This window comes from Aphelocoma coerulescens, chromosome 1A, assembly GCF_041296385.1.
Source record: "Aphelocoma coerulescens isolate FSJ_1873_10779 chromosome 1A, UR_Acoe_1.0, whole genome shotgun sequence".
Classification (NCBI taxonomy): domain Eukaryota; kingdom Metazoa; phylum Chordata; class Aves; order Passeriformes; family Corvidae; genus Aphelocoma; species Aphelocoma coerulescens.
The window spans coordinates 75,953,492-75,978,737 of record NC_091014.1 but is presented as its reverse complement, the minus strand read 5'-3'; the positions used below and the strand labels follow the sequence as shown (position 1 = coordinate 75,978,737).

Sequence of the window (25,246 nt, the reverse complement as noted above, 5' to 3'; positions counted from 1 at the left end):
TGAACACAGACCAAAGTTGTAACTGATGATGCATACTAACTTGTTTTGGTGATGAATTTACCTTTGTAAAAATTGTTATTGTTTTTCCTATCCATTAATCCCAAAGGAATTTTTAAAATGTAAAAAGATATTTGCCTCAACTCTGAAATAATTTTTGAATTATTTCACCTGTTTAAAACAAGATATGAAAGGGGAAAAAATGAAATTATTTTTGCTCCAAGTAATCTTAAGAGTGGCAAACCAAGGCTGTGTTATAATTTAGAAAAAGTTGCCTAGAGTGGTAAATGGAAAAAGGCAAATAAAATTAAGGAATTCCCCTGCCATGGGCTGTTGGATCATCCTTGACCAGCAGCCTAGTTTGTAGGAACCACTCCAGCTGAGTGAGTCTGATCTTAGCTGACATAATATTTGAGAAAGAAAAAGATGAACTCTGCTTTTACCACCTCTGTGTGAGCTGCACAGGGTGAGAATCTTAACTCCTTTGAGAATCAAGGGTCACCTGCCTTGATGTATGTGATTTTCAGACCTACAGCTAATACTTGATTTTTGAGTTGGGTATCAGACACTACAAGTCATTCTGCAGTGGTGCACTCATAGCCAGGATACGGCACTAGTTTGGGTTTGAAGAATATGCATAAATAATCTCAAGGTTTGGGACCACATGCAGTTGGTTAAGGATATTCTTTCTCTGCGTCCCTGTTGTTCTGTCACAGAACTTAATGGTCAATGATACAACTGAGCAATTGAGATTTGTTTTACTGGGAAACATGCCAGAACCAACCCCATCAATTTCCACAGAAGTAGGTGCCAAGAGCTGGTTTTGTATTATTCAGTCTTCTTTGCGCTTAGAATTGAGTCTACTGGTGCTTTTAGGAGAGGCAGCAAGGAGAACAGAAGGAATTGGCAAGCAGAGATAACCATTTATTTGGTTTTCCCCCCAAACTGCAGCAACTGTACTTTGGGAAGCCATGAGAGTCTTCGCAAGGCAACCACCTGCATTCAGCTTCGACTACACCACGCTGGGAATTTGAAGCCAGGTTTGGCTCGAACGGTAAGTAGCCTTTTGTTCTTCCTCTTTCCTGCAGCATCCCTGAAGGAAAGAAATTCCATCAATCCGTTTACATAGCAACCTGCAGTAATAATCAAAGAGAGATTATTTGCTTTCCTGAGGATGCATACATTATTGCTGTGCTGCAGCTGGAATGTCCCAGGGAGCATTTGTGCTTTGCTCCTGCACTTACATCTAGTAAGTAACTGTAGAGAACAAACTACTGAAAAAGACCAAGGGTTACTCCTCCAGAAAAAAATCAGTTTTGTCAGAATTTAATCCTGTTTTGTTTCAAGTCATCAGAGAATTCTTACTTTAGATTTGCTTCCAGCCCAAAGTTTGCAGTCCAGCAGAAGCTCTGTTCTGGGCAGTGTTCACTGGCAGTGTATTCTCTGTTCACAGACAGTACCAAATACCTGCTTTCTGGTAATAGCCTGAGTCTGCCAGTGCATGGGTCAGATGACAGATGTCTAGCAAAAAAGGGTAGGGGATTTCTTTCCATATCTGTTTTGTCTGAAGGAAAACACAAGTGAAACATCAAGTTCTTACAGCATCTTACCTGGACCATTAAAAAAGGACGACAGTGAGGTCGTATGAACAAACAAACAAATAAATATAAAATATTTAGATACAGATAGATGTAGCTATTTAACATTTTAACCAGTTTATCGATTTAAAAAGTCATTTACCTTCTCTAGGTCAGTATCTACTACTACAGATCTTCAAAACTGTGATACATTTAGGAGTCTCTTAGGAACCTTCAAAGGTTGTTTCTGTGCCAAGGAAGCCCAACTCTACACCAAAGGCATCTGGAGGCTGCCTTCATGACTTTTGCTTACCATACATAACACTGCTGAATTCAGGTTTCATAGTTAAAAATATCTGGTTGTACATGCAAGTTTATGTTTAATAACCAATATAAGTGCATATTTATAAGTAATGAGCAACTCATTATTTTTTCTACCAGACAGTTTTTGAACTTTGGCCAATAACTGAATGTTCACAATTCCTTTGTAAAAGAAAAAAAAATTAAGGTGAATATTTGCTTTGTTTCCTTTTGTAGGAAGCTAGAATTCTGTTATGAAGTATTCAGAGCAGGAAATTTTCTTCAGCTGAGCAGTTACAAGCAAGAAATTTGGCCAGGGGCTTTACATGGAATCACAGTTCTTTCAGCTAGTGGGTGACCTTTAATTAGATTTTGGTTTTTTGAGACATGAGATTTATCAGCCTTAGCAGTCCTTGAAATTTCAGGAAATGCTCTGCCTATCCAAGAAATCCATTTTTTTCAGAGTTTCAGGTGTCCCCACATTCTGATCATCTCAGGAAAGCATTAATCTTTGTAGTGGAGAGGCAGCAAATAATTACAGGTTTCTAACAAGAGCCTCACTTGCTTCCAGAAAAGAACTTTTGAGCTAAAGCAGACAAGAAGTGATATTTCCTGAGAGTTCAGAAACTTTTTTTATTTTCATATATATTAGTGTTAATGTTTTGCCAGACATAATGAGTTATAACATTGTGAGCATAATCACAGACGAGAGAAGTCAGAGGCCCATCATGCTGAGAAGGTGGAGACTTTGCCATTATTTAAATATTTGTGACTTTCTAGAGGGATTGTGTAGTTCTTCAAATAGAAGGGAGCCTTTTCCTGTATTTATTCCTCGAAATTTTGCTACTGTAAAATGCTGTATTTCTATTAATATGTTCAAAGTCTCCTTCAACTCTGTTGCAGTTTGACCTGTTTAAACAAGGTTTAACATCCTCCAGTGCACTGTGGAGGTCAGGAGCAGACACAGATCATCCCTCATGCTTCAGGTTTTGGAAATGGTTATAATTACCAACTAGCACAATTACAATAAACAATAATGGCTTCCAGGCAGGCAACTAACAAGTTTGGAAGACAAATTAGCAGTGTTTAGGCCATTAGAAAACATTCAGCATCTCAAAAAATTTGTGGATCCTACAATAGGGTTTCAGCAGGAAGGGTGACATTTTAAAGTCTCCTCAAGTGAATTATTGATCACCCCTTTACAGTGACAGACATGGCTCTGAAAGCTTCAGGCCATGAAGTTACTTCATGTTACTAATAATAGCAAAGAGCATGAGCAGCCCTTGAGGTGGAATAAGTCACAGACACAGAGATTTTCCCCAGCTCCAGGGCACGCTTGTGACAGGGCACTGGTACAGGAAGGAGAGGTTCTCTCACAGGCAGGAGTGCCAGCAAGTCTATCAGGAGCAGAAAAAACCTAACAGAGACAGATAACAGTGCCTTGAAAGCTGCAGTGCTTCTTTCACTCTGGACCTGGTTCTGTACATTTCTTCAGGTGCACTGAAACCTGCTCGAGTCACTCGATTCAGGGGTCTGACGTAGTCTACACCGAGCTCACTGTTAATTTTGTTGGTGCTGTTACCTTAAACATGTGGCATTGGAAAAATGCATTGGAAAGTCACAGACTTAGAGTTATGGAAAAAAATTTCCTTCCCTCAGAATTTGTATAAAAAGCTGCAAAAATTATGCTTTTAAAAACCAAAATAGGCAGAAACTTTGGGATTTTTAAGATTCTTCAGCTATCTCAGACACTTATGCACATATACAGCTACTGTTTATTTTTGTGAAATAATGTGCTCTTGGAGAGAATTTCACCTCTGATCTAAATGGTCCTTTGAAATTTTGAAATGTGGGATATGTTTCATTATAGAAGTCTCCACTGAGTTTTTAGTTGAAATAATGTCATAGAAACATGAATATCCTGACAGATCTTGTATCTAATAATCAACCATATGTAATCAGATACTAAATAATTCACGTACACCCACCTGTTGCTGTAGTCCATGAAATCCCCTTTGGATCCTATCAATCACACATATGTGTTTCTTTACAGGCTGGGTGGCCAAACACCAGAAATGTGTTCCCAGAAAGGTGGCTGATGCCTCGTGTTTATCAGTCCCTTAGGAAGAGACATTCAAACACTGTCCTTCATAATGAGCTTTTCATTCCTGGTCAGCCCTCAAGATGTGAGGTAGTTGCACTACATGAAAATTGTAGGTCCCCACCAGCTAAACTAAACTCTCTCCCCCCTCTGTTGCATCCCATTCCATTGCATCCCATTCCATTGCATCCCATTCCATTGCATCCCATTCCATTGCATCCCATTCCATTGCATCCCATTCCATTTTCTTGTGCCCTTCCTGTAAATTGGGATGACATTGACTAGCTTCCAGTCAGCTGGGACCTCCTCAGACTGCCAAGACCTTTGGTAGAGGACTGAGGGGATCCAGCTGTAAGATCCACTAGCTCCTTTAGTGCTCTGGAATGAATCCCACTGAGGCCTTGTGGACTTTAGGAACATTCTTTGGTCATGAAACGCACATCCTGAAAAGGACCATGCAGTTTATTGGGTGCAGTAGCAGACGGGATGCTGAGAAGCCGAAGTCATTCGGTGCCATTTTGTGGTTCCAGAGGAGCAGCAGGGCCAGCCGGGCGCTCACCTTCTCTCAGTGGGGCCATCTCGTGTGAGGCCGCGGGACCCTGCTGGGAAAGGCCGGTGGAGGGCCCTGGAGCCGCTTCCTGCGTCTGGGCACTCTCGGTGTCCGTGGGCCCGCTCCTGCCAGCCAAGCGCTGGTGGTCGTGCACTGCCTGCATCACCCGTAGCATCGCTGCGGTGGCTGGCTGCAAGCCCCTCTCCATGGCCACCCTTCTCTGCCGGCGGGCGGACGGGCCCACGGCGCACTCCTTGTAGTCGCTGTCCCCTCGCACGGAGTGCAGCAGCCGCTCCATGGGCTGCCTGCACACGGGGCAGTTGTGCCTGGCCCTGGCCCACTGCCGGATGCACCCGAGGCAGAACTTGTGCATGCAGTAGGTCACGTAGGCCGGCCTCTTCATGGGTGCCAGGCAGATGGGGCACTGGGAGTCGTCTTCTGCCTCCGGCAGTCCTGCCTGGGGAGGCTGGCTCAGGCTGCCATCACTTGCAGCAGAGCTGCTCTGCCCCGTGTCTTCTTTGGCAGTGGATGCCATGTCCTGCCAAGAGAGATGTGCAAAGTGCTGGAGCTTGTCTGGCAGGAGGGGCTTGCTCAGGATGTTGAGCCCCTCCCTCTCACCAGCGCTGCAGCACCAGCTGTCACACAGGCAAAGCAACAGAGGCTGCCCTGGCGGGGAGTGGTGGACATGCCCAGGTCCTCCAAGAAGGAAAGCCTCCTACCTGCCCAGGGGGAGGTTTCCCCTTCCAGTCCCCCTCTGTTGCTGAGAGTGCACCTCCTGGGTGCTCACACTGTCTAGATATGCTAGGGCTGGGAAAAATCCTGGGCTGATCCAGCTGGCACAGAATGCTGGGTCATCTGTGACATTATAACCCATTGCTAGGTGAATCCATCATCAGATTGGATCCATAATTGGTGATGTCATAATCCAGCAGTTGCACTAGATGATTGCTCTAGATCCCTGGCAAATGAACTGTGTTCTTTTCTCATCTTCACTTCTTCCGTTCTTCTTTCCCTTCCTTTAGTGCTCTGGTATGAATCCCACCAAGGCTCTGTGGACTTAAGAACTTTCAGCTGCTGCAGCTGATCCCTTACAATTCCAGTGTCCACAAAGGGAAGGTCGCTGTTGCTGTAGCTGTGCTCCTCCAGCTCAGAGGAATGGAGAGCCCAAAATTTATTAAAGACTGAGGCAAAACAAGCACTGAATGCCTCTTCTTTTCCTTCATGCCTGTTTTCCAGGGGCCCCTCTTCATCAAGTACAGATCCAATGTTTTCCTTGGACACCCAGTTGCTACTGCCATAATAAATTACCTCGTTTTCTGGCACAACAAAAGCTGGTGAAAGAAATACCCAGGTCCCTCAAGAGGCAAAGCATCTCAGCTGCCCAGGGTGACGTTTTCCCTCACAGCTCACCTCTAAATCAGCATCATCTCTCCCTCTGGCCCACCTCAGTGTGAAACCAAAGCAGAACTGATGTATGCCCTAGGCCATGTTGTCTGCCTTCTTCATGTCTCCCATGACGACAGGACACTGGAATATGCTGCTGCCTCCACTCTCCTTGTCTGGATCCAAGCACATCTTCTTCCCCCACGGAATCTAATTTAAAATTCTGCTTCTAAGTCCAGCTAGCTTGTTTTCCTGAACACGCTTGCCCCCACTGGTACCTATATAATACCACCCCGTGTAACACGAAATATTCACCAAATAAAATTTCAGATCAAAACATCCTGGACGTGATTGAGAACATGCTGACTTTGGAAAATACCATGTAAATCTCTCCAATACACATTCTTATCAGAATAATATATGTCACTATACACCTCTCTCCCACAGTGTGAGGATGACCAAAGAAGGTTCTGTGTGAACGAGCTGTTAGAAGGCAGCTGTGCCTGGAGACTGACTCGGTAAGCTGGTATTTAGCAGTATTTATGTTTGTAATTGTTTATATTTGTAGGGAGCCTCCTTGCTACAAATGAAAGTTCTGAGAACTACTGGGAACAGGAATGATACCAAACAGAAAGACAATTGGTTCAATATTTCAGGCTTTTTATTTTCAGACCGTAGTTATTGCTTTGCAAAAATCAATGGGTTTTGGATCTGTGTAATTTTTCCCAATTCTTTCCTTTTCATATCACTGAAGTTTTTATTAGAGGTTTCATATTTCCCAAAGAGTCCTGTGATTGAAGGTGTCATAATTTTCATGTGTAAGTTGCTGTTAGAGAATTTCTGAGATTAAGTGCAGTAAAAATAATAGGTTTACTCTTCATAACGACTATATTTTCACAGTTCAGTTATTTTTAAACCTTTTTTTATTTCTTCTTTTTTGTTGTTGTTTTTGTTTTGTTTTGTTTTTTAATGGAGGCTAACCATGATGAGCTTTTAACTTGGCAGTCAAAGTGAAGCTGATTGTAAAGCCAGCCTGTGATGGACAAACACTAAATGGGATAGATCCCTCATTCACCTTTCATTATATTCCATTTAGATAAATTCCAGCTTTAGATAAAGAAGCTGTTGACACTTTTTGTGATGTTTTTCATGACTGTGTTATAAAGTACTTTGCCAACAATAGTAAACTTAAATGACACACCTGTCATTTAGCAGATGGAGGAAAACACAGAGGTAGTGGCTCATTTGAGGTGGGTATCTGGTGCTTACTGAGGACCCTTCTGGTTTCCTAGGAGCATGGCCCAAATTTCCATTCTGATCCTCGTTATAAAGAGATCACTAAAAGATGGGTATTTTATAGATGACAAGTGTATGAAATTTAGGAGCACAGAGAATGTTTGCAGAACAGGATCACTTACTGTAGGTCCCTTTTCTCCAGGCTAAACAATTCCATTTCCATCAGTCTCTCTTCACTGGAATTGTGCCCCACACCCTTCCCCAGCTCTGCTCCCTTCTCTGGACATACTCCAGCACCTCAATGTCTTTCTTGTAGTGAGGGGCTCAATTCTGAGGCCTGAGGACAGTCACGTGGGACCAGCTCCCAACAATTCCATTCACCACAACTCTCTGGGCCCAGGTATGCATTTGGACACTGTTTAGTGAGGCAGAATGGTGATAAACAGCATTTTAGAAGGAGAATCTAGCATTTCTCCATAGTGGGTGCTGCTGCCAGGAGACTGAAAAGTGAAAGCTGTAAGTACATGCTATGTACTTGTCATCCTCCTCCCATATAGACCAGCAAAGCCTGACTCTCTTAAGTTCTTTGTGCTTTTCTTATTTCCTTTTCAAAACTCTTGTATCATATTGACTTGCTAAAAGCTAAAAAAATGTCCTTAGCCTCAAAGAAGTACTAAGTCTTCGTGGGTTGGTTAGGATTGCCATATTTATACACAGCTATAAAGATGCACAAGGGTGAGGTATGTCAGTGTGATAAGATACGGGTATTATTAGTTATCTAGCAGGCAAAGACTCAGGATAGCATTAGTAGAGGTATTTCAATCATTGTTACAACTTGCTGGATTTGTTTCCTATTAATTATGGAAAATTATGGCTACTTTATACCGAAAATTCTCCAGGGTACAATAAACTGATGGGAAATATGCTAATTTTTTTGAACTAGCATTGTAATTTAGGAAATTATTCTGGAACCTGCATTTAGACCAACCATGCTAAATAAGCTTGTTCACCTGTATGGAAAAAGACAACAAGGCAAGCTCATATGTTCAGAAATATTTTCGAGCTGGGTAAGGCTATGAAAAAGTTACGCCTGAAGACGTGGTCAAAGCAGAGCGACAACTTGTATCAGCTGTGATTTAACAGCATTACAGGAGGAATTTCCAGGCAGCTGCTCCACACACAAACTGCCTGGCTAGATAAAGCTAGCACAGATTGGAAGTAAAAAGCTGTAAAGGCAAAACTACCTTTAGGAGGAAGTGAATAATTGGCATCTCCAGGGAAATGCACTGTGGTATCACCACAGGGAAGGTCACCTAACATTTCTGTATTCTGTGTGTTATTTCAGTGCAATGACTCTCTCTCCTTTTCTTGCTGTGTAATATAGATAATGAAAGTCTAATCATGTACCATGAAACCTGTACTTTGGGCTGTAGTTGCAATTCTAATTCTGATTGCTTAGTTAGCCCAACTGAGATACATGAGGACTCACACACAGTTTCTCTGTAAATAGTTCATTTGCTTTGAAGCTCTGAAAAACTCAAAATACTTTTGGGACTTTCAGCTACCAGACTGCAATGGGGATGGAAGAGTGGGAAGGAATTCCTTCTAAACCTCCTCAAGAGGGAGAATCTTAAAGATTGGTGGGGCATTTAAGAGGAGAAAAAAAAGTCAAGGATAAAGTGATAGAGTAAAATGAACAATGAATAAAGACTGTAAATTGCAATTTCCACTTTTTCATATAAGCATGTGCAAACCCCAACTACCTCTGATGGCAATTGAGGTAATAATGTGTCCCTTTTACTAATCAGTGGGCTAGGCAAGGTGTAAAACTGGGAATTGGGGTTTCTATATCCTTTCCTGATGATTTGACCCTAAAGAGGCTGACACAGGAATATAACTTAGCAGTGGTCTCACAGGAACCTTTTTTGTTTTGTTCCAGCTGACAAATAAACAACAGCAAGGATTTTGCAGTGCTTGAAACACAGAAAATTACACAAATGCTTCTTAAAAGCAAAAATCTGATTCTGGTTATCTGTTGGGGATAGTACTTAGAGCCTGTGGTTCCAAAAGTGTGAGATGTACAGCTGAAGCATCAGTTGAGGAGTTCAGTGTAGAGAGGTGTATGCTCCTCTTCGTGGTCCTAATTAATTTAGTGAAGCTTTGGTAAGACTCAGCAATCTGCCTGTACAAATTTTGTGCCAACTTCTGTAGCATGACACAGGCATGGAACCACAGAGTGGTGTATGGCTGTCTGCAGAAGTAAAACGAGTTCCCAGCTTAGGTAATGCTATGGAAAAGGCAGTTGCTGAAACAGTGTGAGCACGTAAACTTGAGAACTGCATGCAAATTAAGTTTCATGGATTATGTAGCAATGCTGTCCCATTCTATAACACACTTTTGTACTTGTGACTTAGCCTGTACTTTTGCAGCGTAGAGATTTTCCAGATCTTGTACAGATGTTTTATCCACTTCTAGGCAACTTAAGCCTGTGAAGTGATGGAGAAGGAAGGCATTGAATCATAAAATCATACAGGTTGGAAAAGACCTTTAAGATCCTCAAGTCTCGTGTAAGAATGTAGCATGTACTTGAGTCCATCCTTCTTGAAAGTAATATTTAAGCACTTGCTTAACTGTAAAGAGTAAAATAAATGGGAAGTGAATTTCAATACAGCAAATCACTTATTGGAGTTCTTTAACTTGGGAAACTTGTATCCCCATGTATAAATAGATTGTTGCATCTATTCTGTGTGACAAATGACTACCAACAAAATAGGGACATCCAGGCTCAATTGCATGATGTCTACATACACACTTATTTTATACTAACATAGAATCACTGTCAAATAATTTCTAATGCCTAGAATGTGAAAAAAAAAACCAACAAAAACAACCTGTTCTCTTTATCTAATTCTTATTAACTTGATGTTGTTTCCTTTTTTTCCTGATTTCCAGGCAGAATCTTGTCTCTGTTATTATGAACTACAGAGGTCAAGTGGAATATCTGCTGCAAAATGAGGTATTTGTTCTCAGTTTGTTATACCAGAAAAGCATTAACTTCTACATGAAAGGTATCTAATTATCAATCTGTCTTAGATGCAATTAAGGAAGACTTTTAATTACGACTGCTTAATCTGTCTTTGAAAGGATATAAATTCTCTTAATAAAACTTGGTTTGAGGTGGGGAAGAAAGTGCTACAAATTTAAAATATCAAAGGTGACTGTTTCTAAGTGTCAAGGAACTTGAAAATAAAACCAGGCTTGTTTGGGTTGGCAATATAATGCTTGGAATTGGTAGAGGTCTAATGCATATATGTATCTGCAAAATTTGTCCCTGATTTTGCAAACCCCCCAGGCCTAGTGTTTACATATTTAGGATATATATGCAAGGACGTGGTAGTTTGAAGGATTAGGTTTAGGCAGCAAAACTCCCAAGAGCTTTATTTTAAAGCATTGTGGGCTGCCAATTGAATGCTACATGCTTGAAGGAAAAATCTTTTAGGAAATCTTCTCTGCTAATCCAATGTTTTACGGACAAATGTCTAAAGGACAAATTAAGTCATACCTTGGAAGAAACCACATGTTTATTTGATCTGACTTCCAACTTGGCATGATAACTGTTTTGATCTGACTTTCAAGTTGGCATGATAACTGATTTTCTAGGGTTTAAAACTGGGAAGAAAACAGAAGATTTAGTAAAACCAAAGAATACTGATGTAACATGCAGATATTCCAGTGCATCCCTTCCAGAGTTACAACTCGTTATGCAAAATTATGGATTTCTTTGAAATATACGTTACAACATAAAATGATTCTTTTGCTTCAGAAGTCTGCCACCCACATTTAAGTTCAGATTTTAATCTCTCTGGATATTCTTGATCCATTAGTATTTCTACTTTGAATAGCCAGAAAACATACATTTACACACAAACGTTTACACATACACACATATATAGAAATTCACATAAACATACAGACACGTACACGAATACATAAATATATATCAATAATATATAATATATATAACTATATAAACCAGTATAGATATATACAAACATTTTACATTTTGTGTAAGCCTTTGATGCTTTTTCAAAATGCAAAACACAAATTTGGAAGGTGCTGAACTGTGCCCGGCTACAAAGTAAAGCTCTGGGTCTGATACACTGCAGGTATTCGCTGCATTTTCCTTTGTAAGCAACATCTCAAAGGGAAGTGTTTAGTGTATAAAATGTGATGCAGTCATAACCATTTGGAAAAGCTGGGTCCCCAAGCTCAAATGCACATGGATATTTCTTTACTGAAGTAGACCCACCAGGGTAGTTATTTACATTCGCTTGAAATTTTAGGGCCTGAAGTAAGAAGATTCTAAATTCAAAAAAAGCCATAACCTCAACATTAATGAGACTTTGCAATCCACCCTCTGCAACTGACACTGTGCAGATACTCCTCAGACCTATAATGAAGCATTCCTAAATTTGTTTTTGCTAAAGATTTTTCCATTGAGTAAGCAATTTCTTGAAATCATTAACTTTTTATAAAGGGAAGGAGGTACATTTTTCAAATATTCATAACATCCAACAAATATGTGTGCATCTAGAGCTAAATTTCTCTGTAGTTTATTTTTTTTAATAAGGTCTTTTCTACTCAGGGACACTCAATAAAGTTCATATGAATTGCTTAAAAGAGCAGGATTGCAAGTTAATGGTGTAGGTCATATCATGGATGTTTTCATTCAGTCTATGGAGCCTTTCCAACCTAGAATAATGAAGTGTGATTTGCTTCAATTAGTGGCCCAAAAAATTATGGAACTCTAATGTAATAAGTTACAGTCATAAATATGCAGTAAAGAAAGTAAAAAATGAGAACCCTTTATTTGGTCTTTGAATCCTTGTTTACTTATTTTCTCTAACTTATGATTAGATTGCTTGAAGAAGGTCTAAAGTTGGGGTTGTTATAACTGCCCCTTATCCCAAGTCTGCACAGGAGTAATTATGTCAATTGTCCAAGCTATTCCCATTCACATTACTGGGATTTTTGTTACTCTTCTCTGATTCACCACAATCCACCTTCAGCACACTCTGGAGTTTAAGACACTGGGAGCTACTCACATAATGTAAATTAATTGCACACTCAGTTCAGTACTCAGCTGGAAGTTCCTTAAGCATTCAGTTTTAACCAGACACACCTTGAGATTCTCAGTTAAAAAAAAAACAACAAAAAAATATTAATATTTTGCACATTTTTCTACCTGTTTCCAAATGTATTCATTCATAGACATGGGGATACCAGTACTTTTGACTTATGGGACAAGTCCACTATTATTATTAATCTAATTAGTAATAATGGTAAATAAATGGAAAATTAATTTTGAGCTGGATAATGACTCTATAAAACAAAAATTTAAAAAAAAAATTAAGATGTCTGGCACAAAGGCAGAATTGGGGCTGTTAGGGTTGAAATGTAAGTTTTGAAATGTAATTCTCAGACCATATGGGCAGTTAAATAAGCAGCCAAGTTTGATTGCCCTGATAACCACTTTATAGGCACTTCATTTTGAAATCCATTCAAAATGTACTGTTACTGTAGAGAGGACTTTGTAAATTATTTATACAGTGCGTAAAAGTTCTAGAATGAAATAACATTTTTTTATTGGATAAATTATTGAAACACCAAAATTTCCTTCTAAGGTTCTGCTGTATTTAAATATGTAGAGGGGGAAAAAAATTGGAAGTTGCTGACTGTAGTTCTTTTGGAATTTCAGAAAATGTAAAATTTCTGTAGGAAATTAATCTCTGTCTTCCCTTCTTTGGGACAAAAATCAATGTCATACATCTACACATGAAAAAAGAAAACTTTACATGAAAATATCCCAGCAGAGAAATCGTGTGGAAGAAGTCATCATGCATAGTATTCAGTATCACATCATTTAATGTTCTTACTCTTCATCTGCAATATGCTCCTTAGAAGTAGCTACCATAAAACCAAAGTGTATGGTAAAGTAGCTTCTATAAATATTAAGTACTTTGATAGTTTATCTAGAAATAGAATAGCATATTAAACAGAAATTGATCCATCCCTTAAAAATAACAATTCTCTTTATGGAATAGCATTTATATGTATGCACAAAAATACAGAAACTGTTGGTGGGTTTGGGTTTTTAGTTTTGTGGTTTTTTTCTCCATCCAGAGAGCTGTTTCTCTTCTCAGGGGTTACTTTTGTGTATGTCTATTGCTTGTGCACTGCTCAGAAATTACCCTGCATAACTGTATTTATAGGCACAAAATTCCTTCTTCTAATAATACCTCTCCACTTGTGAAGAAGAAAGATGCTAAATTAAAATTTATTTAAAACAAATGCAAAATTGGAATGATATTTAGCATTAATTACAAACTGTATATATATATATATACACACACACACACACACACATATACTCACTTATTTCTTCAAGAACTCAGAGTGAAGCAGCATTCATAATGCTTTGGCTTTGTCAGTGTTACACATAAACCATACCATTGAGCAGTCAACCAGCTTCAGCCCAAAGGAGGATCTACAATTCTCAAGAGATCACAGTCAGCCTTTTCCTCCCTAGAACCTGTAGTATGAAAAGGTGTTGCTGTCCTTAATTATTAAAAATTACCCCAACAACTTACATTTAAAAGAATCTGAACCACCAAATATTTGTGGCTATTTCATGTAATTCATTCCTGCTTTAGGTCTGCTCGAGGTAGGTAATGTGGAATTAGTAAGCTCAATACATTTTTATATTTATTTGTAATAATGATAGGTGTTAACCTTCTCAGCACAGTCTGGTCATGGATGTTAGACCTGAAAACAGAAAGTTCATCTTGGTACAATTTTTATTTTTCAGGCATGAAATGCATGAGTTAGAGAAATGGTTTTATGGGTACATAGACATGCTATAGTGCAGTAAAAGGAGCATTTATTGGTAGAGAAACATGGAGAATATTTATAGGAGAGCTTCTGCTTGTTCAGAGAATGTATTTTAAGGTTTAATGAAGTGATAAAACTATGCAGAAAGCCCATGAATTTTTATTTATTTATTTATTTATTTATTTATTTTCCTGAACATAGAGTACTTGATATTTAAAGATTGTTTTCCTTCCTTTGGGGACACTTTTTTTTTCTTTTTTTTTTTCCTTTTTTTAATTCCCCAAAGTATTTCTGAGCTTATTCATCTAGAAACTCTTTTTTTTTAATATGGCAATATTTAAAGATCTAAATTTACCATCAATAAGATTCCGTAGTTTTCACTAAATATATAATTTTGCAGAAAACTAGTTGCAGAAGTACTCAGTCCACAGGTGTCAGATTATGCAGCCTCCCACACAGTCTCTATTTTTAGGAGGAACATGGCTGTTTTCCAACTCTCACAGAGATGGGTAGGAGACAATAGTGAGGATAAATTCACAGAAGCACAAAACCTCAGAATGCTCGTGAATCACTTGGCTTCACGTTCCCTCAGAAGTTTCTTTACTGTGCTTCTACACTCCTGGAGTTCAGAAAAACCAATGTTTTGCCTTAAAACAGTCTTTGATACCAAATTTGTTGCAGTTTTGAACAGGGTGCATTTTGTGGAAGATAACTGGACTTCAACAGAAATGATGCTATCTTTAGGAAACTATTGGCCTGTGGTGATTTCAGTGTAGCCAGACTAAAGCCTGGTGTTTGAATTTTGTGTGAGTGCGTAGGGTTTTCTACACCCTCACTGGCAAGAACTTTAAGGTAAGGTATTTCTGGTAAATGCTCTGTGTCTACTGCTTCCTTTTCTTTCCTCCTTTCTTTCTTCTCAACAGGAGAAAGTTGGGGACGTGATTGAAGCAGCTAAAGCCATCTGCAGTGTCCTCTGCTTTGTGGAAACCAGAGACATTACTGATGCAGTCAGGAAACTCCGTGCATTGGTGAGAGCACAGGTAAAAGATGCATGCTCATGTCCTGTTCTTTCTTCAAAACTGGAACTCGAATGGGTATCACTGGTTTTTTGCTTGATCAAGTCCATTTTACTGTCTGGCTGCATATTTTCCCTTTGACAAGTGTTGGGGAGAGGCACTGTAGAAAAAGAATGTTGGCCATGTGTGATGTGACAGAGGAGCAACAGAAGAGTTGTCAGGTGTTTAACTGGAACTCATATTCTCCTCCAGTTCCTTCTTGTTCCTACTCTGTGTCCAAATCTCTGCTTTGACACATCACCCATTTACCAAATCATGTGATTTCAAAGTATTAGATTTTCAGATATTCAGTATAGGTTGACAATGATTTTAAAAATTTTCCATAAATGTCATTTAAATCATGATTTTTTCAGATTGAAATGTCCCTGCTATTTATGAAAAAAAGTATCAGCATCATACAATCCTGATTTTAGCTGAAATACTCTTAGAACACTGAAATGGGTTTTCCAGGGATTTCTGTTTAATTGTAAACTGGGACTTTGGAGGGCAGTATCTGTTCTCAGTTTGGTCATCAGCTGCTTTGGTATTACCTTAGACAAGTCAGTCTGACCTGATTTGTAGAAGTCCTGAGCACCCAAAGATTCTTTTGAAGTCAGCATCTTGGAGATACAGGTGCTCAGCAAATTTGAAAATAAAGCCATTAATCACTTGGACTTAGTCTGGTGTAACTGTAAGCCTTGATAATTTTTTCTCACCCTAAGGAAATTCCCTCCTCGTACTTTTTTTTAAAAAAGTAAGTTACTAAGGAATTCTCTTCTTTCCTTGCATGGTCTCTTGTCACTCTTTCTCACAGCAAATACTGTTTAGAAAAACATGCCAAACTGGATGGGATGCTTGCATTCAGACCATCACCTGCTTGCAAGACTTTTACCCTTTCTCTTTATTGTTGGTTTTGATTTTGTTTTTCCCATGGCTTGTGATATGTGTAAGAACACCGTGGACTGGAAGAACCAAGGCAGCTCTAGGGTTTTTGGTTTGTTGCTCAGACCTGACCAGCTGACTCACTTAAGTGGCTTCTCTTGCTTCCCTCCTAGTTCATGATTCACTGCAAATCTTGCTTTTATATTATCCTAAATCTTTTAATGTCTGCTTTGGCATCAATTATTAGAAGTCACTGCTGGGGGTAAATTCCTGCATAAATGAGTCTATGTTGGCTCAGATTTTATCTGGCATGATGTGGGATCATATGGAAATAAAAATATCTCCCCTTAAGTAAAGTTATTCTTGGATATTATCGGGCAAATACCATAGAAAAAGAGATGAAGGAAGAAACAAGAGATTAATGTGATTTGCTTTTCAGTTAAATACCAGACTCTTTTAAGAGGTGCCAGGATGATCAGTGTCTTGTCCTTCAGAAAAGTGTTTTGTCAATCCAGAATCTTTCTTAAGAGGTAGACAAAGAGCTGGGTCCATGTGAAAGATAGAGAGGACAGTAACAGAACTTTCCTTTAGAAAGGAATTAGAGCAGAAGAAATGTATTGGGACTAATATTTTAAAAGATTTTTTTTTGAGGGGAAAAAAAATTCAGTGTATTTTTTTTTTTCAGTGTTCAGGTCAGCCCTGTGAACCCAATGTGTAAACTGCCTCCTGTAACCAGCATATATATCCTGAGTAACCCTTGGTCCACTTGCAGCCCCATCCTCTCTGAAGTTGAGCAGAGAAATAGGTGCAGTGGTCAAAGAGACAAATGAGTTCCTATTAGTGTGGCTCATCCTAAGTCAGAAAACCCCACATGCCGTGCAGAGTTACATAATGGGATAAAAACAAAAGAGTACAGGTCATCTTTTCCAAGTCTTAGGTTTTTTGTTGATATTCATGTTTGCTTCTGCTTGTCTTCAGAGTCACTGTCATGCAAATACTGATTTTATTTTCAAGATGAAGTGGCTATTAATGGGCAAATAATTAAATTATGAGCTGATCTATCTTGCTGTAGAAAGAAACAAACAAAAAACCACTGCTCCAAATGTTCCATGTTTGCCATCGTTCATTCTCCATTCCAACTCCACTGTATAGACTGTCTCCAATATATACAGCTTCTCCTAAAACAACTTCCACGTTCTCCCTCACATGGAGGGAGTAATACACTTCCCTTTTTCCCTTGTACCTATTTAGATTATAAGCCCTTCAGAGCAAGGAACGCCTCTCCTTATCTGTGTGTACAGTCTCCAGCACAGCAGAGTGCTGGTCCTGGCTGTGATCTCCAGAGGCTACAAATGATAAGTGGGGATGATAATGATACCGTTTGCTCATCTGTAATGAGCAAAATCACACTGTTCCTGAGTAGCCTCTTCTGAATGTTAAAAAATTGTCTTGATTGAATAGCCTTAAATATTTTTCTGTCCTCGTGTTCAATAAGAAGCTGCTTCACATATCTCTTGAAAACTACTGACTAGATTGTCACTCACGTTTGAAAGTTTTTAAGTTATTGAGGTTTTGTTCTCTTAACGCTGCCCTTCAGGCTTGGTTAGCTGAGCTGGTTGTCTGTCCCTTGAAGCCTTCCTGTAAAAGCTGCCTGTGACCTTGACTGACACCCCTCTCCCTCTGACTCCCTCTGTGCTGAAGCAGACCTGACTAACAACTGATTTCAAACAAGTGGAGGAAAAAAAAGAAGGAAAAAGCCCAACTATTCCTGCACCAGCAATTGCTGTTGCTGGCTTTTTACTCCTTTGAGAAATAGCTGGTAGGAGGACAGTCGATAGACCTCAGCAATCTAGAAAAGGTTTGGCTTTGATTCCATAAAAAACCTCGTCTTTCTCAGCAGATGGACTATAAATGTCATAAAAGCAGTAAAATATATTCCTGCATGTTTTGTAACTTGAGCACTGTCCCATTTTACGAAAATAGCCATTAGACATTATATGCAACTACCTCACACAGAGAATAGTATATAAATATAACAAATCAGAATGTGTCTCTATTTATCAATATTTATGCAATTCACCAGCTTTCCTGTCTGTAGCAACATATGTATTTAAAATTAGTACTCAGCAGCCAGTTGTTTGATGGAGTACCAACTCCCCCACACCTCTTTTTGATTTGAACTCATACTGAATTGTAGGATCATTTTTAATGTGAATTTTGGGTACTGAAAAAATTATTAAATGCTGCAATATTATTTTGCCATATTGCTTGAATTATTTCTATTATGTCCATCAGTGTAGCACCAAAATATTTTGTTAGATGGAAGCGAGCATTTTTTCAGATAAGCCGGTAAACTGCCCCACAAATTAAGTGACATTTTTGAGGCTACCTGTTACATCTCAGGTGCTGCAGCATTACATATTGGGTAAGGAAGAAGTGCCAGAAAAAAGTTCTAACTACTTGTTCACATGGTTTCCTGATGCTTTAGTGTAATATATGGTGTGGGTTTGTGTGGAGTGTTTTGTTAACACGTCCATGTGGCACATGTGCACATAAAGCCTCAGGGAAACCACTGCTTAGCTCTTCCAATGTAACTTACACAGGTTGCCAGTGTATGTTTGTTTATACCTATCTGTACACGTGTGCTCACCCACGTGGTAAAAAAACCCTGAATGTGCTTCTATTTAATTCTGGTTTAAAAAAAAAAAAAAAAAAAGGCAAAGAAACTTACTTACTTTCAATCTTCTGCCTTTAATTAAATTGTACTTATTACCTCCTTACTGCTTCCTCACTGCCAGCATTATGCATTCCTGTAACGTGGTTAAGAGATTATGAAAGCAACTGGCACCAATGCTAGTTTCTTCTTAACTGATTGCCTCTCTTTGTAAATGTGATTATTTCAGTCTCTAACCAACCTAACCCTGGGATTTTAAAATCCATTCAGGGGAAGCTCTGGGCCTGATGCACAATTAATGTTTTTCACCTCTCCTTTTTTTTTTTTTCCCCCACTCCTTTCTTACAGCAGCTCACAAAAAGTCCTAGGAGATCAAATCCTGCCAGAACATCACTAATCCACTATATATTAAGCATGCTATACTATGTTGAAATTATAAATACTGTTCCAAAAGGTTTTTTACTTTCCAAAATTTGAGAGAACTGAACAAAGGTCTCTGTTCCCATTTGTCTCACTGCATTATGAAGATTGTGAAAACATAATTCTCAGCCTGGATGTTGCTTTTCTCCCCTCAAGTAAGCATTTGACTACTTCTGTTCATCTTCACCAGACAAATGCTGGCAGCTCCAAGCTGGGTGCCAGAGGGAGAATGTACATCCAGCGTTGTATTTCTTCTGCCACCTCTGCATGCATTGTAATTCTTAAGAGGCATCATGCTGAATACTTATGTACTAACATGAAGCATTCTCAGCCCACTGTAAAGGGATTAATGACTGTAAAGGGCAGAAAACCTTTCAGGGACGTGGGTGCAAGCAGTGCAAGCCACAGGCAATACTGAAATGCAGAATTAACTTTCAAGTCTCTCTGGCCAAGAGTTGCTACATATTTTTGTGTCACTTTGGTAGATGCAAGTCTGATCATAGATTCATATAATCATAGAATATGCTGAGTTGGAGACCCACAAGGATCATCGAAGTCCAACATCTGGCCCTGCACAGGACACTCCAAGAATCACATCATGTGCCTGAAAGTGTCGTCCAAATGCTTCCAGAACTCTGTCAGGCTTGGGGCTGTGACCATTTCCCTGGAGAGCTTGCTTCAGTGCCCAACCACCCTCTGGGTGAAAAACCTTTTCCTGATATCCAACCTAAACCTCCCCATACTCAGCTTCATGTCATTCCCCTGGGTCCTGTCACTGATCTCCAGAGAGAAGACAGCAGTGCCTGTCACCTCCCCTCATGAGGAAGCTGGAGAGCACTTTGAGGTCTTTCCTCACTTAGCCACCGTTGTGGCCACCTCTGGTCAGCTGCCTGCTTGCAGGCCCTTGAAGAGCACAGCTATTTTCACTGACTTGGCTCAGGAACATAGGTGAAATGAAGGGCACTTGAGTGGAGACTTGCTGCTCCTCACCTTTGAAAGGATGCTGAGAGTCTGCCCTTGTAGGCTTCACATCTGATTGTGTAAGGCTTGCAAAGGGATGGAGAGGGAATTCTTACCTCTTTTGTGCCACTGCGGAGGCTGAGAAGGTGTGTGCACCTCTAATGTTGATAAGTGCTTCTTTGCATCTTGACATGCCCAAATACTGTCAGAAATCAGGTCTTAAGCAGCTTGTCTGAGGTGGTAGAGGAAGCAGGTTCCTGGTGCTCTGAATCCCAGTCATGTCTTGTGAAATCGTAATGTTAAGATAAATCCTTCCCCCTTTTCACTGTATTTTTCATGAGTGCTACTCTTGAAACCCTTATAACTGCTACCTGGTCTTTTCTGAAGTGACTGATTTTTTTTTCCTGTCTGGTTTTGTCTTTATAGAATTCTCTTCAAAGTGTGGAAACAACAGGCAAAGGTAGAGTGTTATTTTCAAACTATTTTAATTCAAGATGTATCATCAGAAAACACATGTTTTTATATTTGTTTTACCAAACTGTTAGAGTGGGCATGTTGCAGATGTTTACATGTTTAGGTGTATTATAAGGTAATTATGATAAGCTAAAATTGAAGTGATCTAAAAGTGTAAATAAAACAGCATTTCCACAAAATAATCTGGAGACTCAAATATGGAGAATGAATAGTAGAGTGAAAGACCTGACTATGGGTGGTGGTGGTCATAGTAGTTTTCTTTAATCACAGCTTTCCATGTGGAGAAAAGGGAAAATAATGATCTTCATGGAAGCCTGAAAAACTATTTTTCTGTATGACTTTTCCACCTGGCTCCAGTAACTTCCATTCCTCCCTCCGTAAGCTTTAGTTCTTTGTGGTCTTTTGTTGTATACATAGTGTCTTGTCTAATGACAGACTGTCATAAGAAGAGTAGGTTAATTAACAGTAGTGGACAAAATTATAGACCCTGCCTTTTTAAGCTCTCTCTGGCTCAGAGATGCCCAGCACAGTCAGCATGACTGTGAAGCACCGCTCAGACCAAGGCATGAGCAGGAGTCTGCTCTGCCGTGGGTTGGATTCCAGGAGGGCACAGCCACATCAGGGCTCCTGCCACATCAGGTGCTGCTCCACCCCTCTGGCTGCCCAAAATGCAGCTGGGGATGCTGCACACATACCATCAAAGGGCCCTCCAGCTGAGCTCTGGCATGGGCTGTGGAAGGGTTGTCTCTCTCCATTTTGTTTGAGGAAAAAATTGGCCTCTGAGATGCTCTTTTCCTCTCTTTTCTCTGTTTGCTTTTCTCGATTGCAGTGTGCTCAGAGAGGCAAAAAAGGTGACTCAACTGCAATGATTTCAGCAGCCTTTCAAACACACAGGTGGTTCAAATGCAGGTTTCCAAATGCCAGGCTTGTTTCAGCATTATTCAACTTCATGAACAGCAGAGAAAGGAAACAGCAATTAAATTTGTAAGCTGCCAGGAAAAGTTAAGCAGCTGTAGGGCCAGGAGAGTGGGGGGAGAATAGGCAGGTGCAGAAGGGAGAAGGTGGTAAATGCAGCTTACCTTTTTCCTTGGATATAGTCCCTTATCCCCTGCATTTTTTAACACCCTTAATGGCAGCTAATTGCTCATGTTAAAAACAATCAATAGTTACTAATAAACATCTATCTTAGCAATATCTTCCTCCACACACTGTTCAGAAAATGTAATTGGAATGGATTTAAAATGCTCCTCGGCTTACAGATGTTTCCAAATTTGAACTTCATTGAATCAGCAGATCTCTCAAGGAAAATCTCATTTACTGAGTAACAGGGATGGCCTCAGTGTTTACTCCCTACTTCTCTGTACCTGTTTATTTATGCCAGGAAATCTTCAACTGTGCCGATTTCTCTGTTTGTTTTTGGCACGCCCTAATTTCGTAACAGTTGCAGAATCCTTTTGGTAGTGTAATATTAGAAACCGCAATTTACTGATTGCAAGTCAGAACTTGCCAGGCCATTAGTCATTCTGTGGAGAAGCCTACATTCAAATTTGTTCAAGGTAACCAAATTTCCAATTGCCCTTTTGCAAGCAGTGATACACGTTTCATGTATGTGCTAACATGCTGCATGCCTTACATCTGCACCTACTAAATAAACTAAATAGATTAAAAGTCAGAAAAATATTTAAAGTTAGGCTAATGAGCTAGCATGTCAAAGCTGGTGTTAAGAACATGTCTGAGAAAAACCAGCTGTGAATGCAATGACCAAAACTGATCTGCAGGAACCTAGGTCTGAACTCCCAGAAGTGGGGAAAGCCGTACTACATCTTCTCTTTTGGGTATCACAAGTTTTCCTTAGTCCCTGTCTGCTCAGTGCTCATCTTCATGATAATGCCATGGGCCCTCCCATCCACTGATCTAGGGACACTATCCTTGAGAGGAATCTAGATGATATTTTCACCTGCTGAAGCTAGAAGTAAAAGACAAAAAAGTGGTGGGTTGTAAGTTCCTGCCAAATTCACCTTTGTGTTTCCTTTTCCACCTCATTTGCTTCCCACCTTTTTTTTGCTTCATTATGCTTAGCTGTCTAGGATTGCAGGCATGCAAAAATCTGCAAGCCTGTGACCCAAAATTAAAGGAAAATCATAGCCTTAGCTCAGTGCTGTTAAATCTTTCCAGATCTCTGGGAAGCTAAAATCCATGTGCTTGGCTTCCTCAAGCAGCACATTTGCAGACAAAGTCAGAATTGACAGCCGAGGAAGGGACAGACTGGATTTCCCATTTGTACTGTTCCTTTCTTTCCCTCGTATATATTCATGTTTATCTTGAAGAAAACAGGATCAAATTTTAACAGCAAGAGCAGCAATCTGTTACTCCAATTAATAATTTCTGTTTCCTTTCCCCTTTTTTCCCCAAGAGATGATTATTACTCTGAGTATCGTAAGAGTTTTCTTTTTCTCCATTATATCTTCTCTCTACCACAAAAGAGAAAAAGATAAAGGATACTATTAAAATTAAAGCCTTACTTAAAAATTTGTTTAGAAACTGCTTTAACCTTGCTCTTTAATAACAGATTTTCAGAGGTTTATTATTAGTCATTCACCATGGACCAAACAAGTCAAAGACTATATTCAAAATATCTAGCCTTGATTTAGTGTTGCAATAACTGCCTCTATTAACAGTGTTATCTCTGGAGAACAATTTATGCCACTGCTGTGAATAAAGCAGTACTTATCCATGTTATGCCTAGGTCTGGATCATGTTCTTTTTCCTCTCTATGAAGTCCTTAGAAGATTGTATTAAAGTTTTAGTGCTCAAAATTTTTTCTTTATTTCTTGTTAAATGGGAGGAGCTATAGGCATTTCTAGACATTGGTACCTTTCTGCAGCATCGAGTGTTCATAGAAAATAAAGATTATTACGTTAATAGAGATTTAGCATTGGAGTTTGCTGCAATCCAGAGTATGAAAAGGCTGCAGGCTGGTACAGAACTGAGCCTGTGTGTGGTTCTCAAGAGCTGATGAATGAGTGTTTATTCCGTGTCTACAGCCTTGCTACTTCGGGCAGGGATTTCACCAGATCAGACATAATAAGCAGCTTTTGGAATTTGATCAGTAGTTCTCTGGGACCCATCCAGAAAGTCTGGTATGCACCAGGAACTGATGATATTGAATCACCAGTCTTTTCCAACTGAATTGCTGGAGTTGTTATCTTTTCGAGTGAATGCAGAAATGTAATGTTTATAGTACACGTAATGTAGTCATCATTACATTTAAGAGAGTAAAGGTTCCCTAACTGTGCTTGGGATTTGATAGTTGCTTCTCGACCTGATAATAAAAGCATTCCCAACAGAAAGGCTTTCTTTAAAAAAAAGGGAGGAAAGGGGAAAAATGAAATGTTTTTTGCTAGGGTTTCCTTTGGAGCTGAAAGATTCACTTTCTTCTTTTCCTAGCACAAACTCTTTTTGTTTCACAATACGGAAAAATCTTAAGGGACTTTTATTGATTTCATTTCGTCTCTCTACGTGTCTCCTGCATTGTTTCAAAACCAGAGCATGGCTCTTCAGCTCTATTGCTGTGTTGCATCCTGATCTGTCAGCCCTACAGCCAGAGGCTTTTTAATCAAGAGCAATTTTTAAATAGCTGCAACCCCCCAGTTCTTCACAAAAAGTAGACAAAGGCATTATAAATCATATAGGAGCAGAGATATTTTTGATACCAGGACAGCAGGAGATTTTTAAGTTGCTTTCAAGGCATAATCCACAGAATTCTTCAACTATTAGGACGAAACAATCCAGTTAATATTGGTGCTTGGAAACTGCATCTGATCATTATATGCATTACAGCCTTTTCATGTTTTTCCTCTTTCTTATTACAATAGTGATCTAATTAATGCTGCTTAGCACTTTACCTAAAGGTCAAGTCAGTTTTTTTCTGTAGTTTTGGTTTTGGGGTTTTGTGTGTGTGCGTCCCAAACTGTATTCAGGATCTTGCTCTTCCTTTTTTTCTCTGAAAATGAGTTGGAAAGAAAAAATCAACTCCATTTTTCAAAATTATTTTTAAGCTGTCAAAAGGGCCATAAGCCTTCATTCCAAATTCTGTTCAACCAGATTTTTGTCATGTTTTACCCAGAGAAAATGTGTACAGGTCAGAGAGAGTGTTTAACATGTATTGAACTGACATCATCTGCTGGTGCAGTAACAGCAAAGTCCCTGCTCTGTTGGAAGATCTGGCACTAAAATAATATGTGAATTGTAATACTGGACTGAGAAGAAAGAAATAAGTGGGTTTCTGTGAGGAATAAGCGATTATATTCCTTACTAAATCTTGAAGGCACCTGCAGGTGTATTCATTAATGCTTTCAGGATTGTGAGCATAGTTCTGTTTCTCACTGAGGGTAGAATTTATTCCTTCAGAGTTTCTGTACAAGGAACGGGAATGTGTCAGAAATAAGCATATCTGGCAGCTGTGGTTAAAGTTCACTTCCCTTATTCTCATCTCATTTCTGCAAGTCAGATTTTTCCTCACCTTCAGTGAGAAGCTGATGGCAAATAATTTCACACCAGAAACAGATCACGAGGTTTGAGTTGTGAGATTATTAATGTTGGTCACAGTTCACTTTGCAACGTGGTCCATTCATGGTCTCTTACATACTGGGTATGCCTGGGACACCTTTCTAGAAAATAGGTTTTGACATAATAGAAAGTATGAATCTGCTGTAGGAAGTCCATGGCCCGTGCTATGTAAGTCAG

At 39.5% G+C, this 25,246-nt stretch overlaps 1 protein-coding gene across 5 annotated transcripts in view; it reads left to right on the top strand.

The window, feature by feature from the left end:
* PIK3C2G (phosphatidylinositol-4-phosphate 3-kinase catalytic subunit type 2 gamma) overlaps window positions 1-25,246 on the top strand; it is a 212,025-nt gene that overhangs the window by 43,061 nt on the left and 143,718 nt on the right. For all 5 annotated transcript variants that reach the window (XR_011148031.1, XM_069003543.1, XM_069003544.1 and 2 more), the window contains 5 exons: window positions 949-1,051; window positions 6,356-6,426; window positions 10,097-10,160; window positions 14,959-15,075; window positions 20,453-20,486. Coding sequence is in view for 4 of the 5 variants with exons in the window: in XM_069003543.1 (XP_068859644.1) it covers window positions 949-1,051; window positions 6,356-6,426; window positions 10,097-10,160; window positions 14,959-15,075; window positions 20,453-20,486 (389 nt within the window). In the remaining variant the exon portion in view is untranslated. The remainder of the gene's footprint in view (window positions 1-948; window positions 1,052-6,355; window positions 6,427-10,096; window positions 10,161-14,958; window positions 15,076-20,452; window positions 20,487-25,246) is intronic.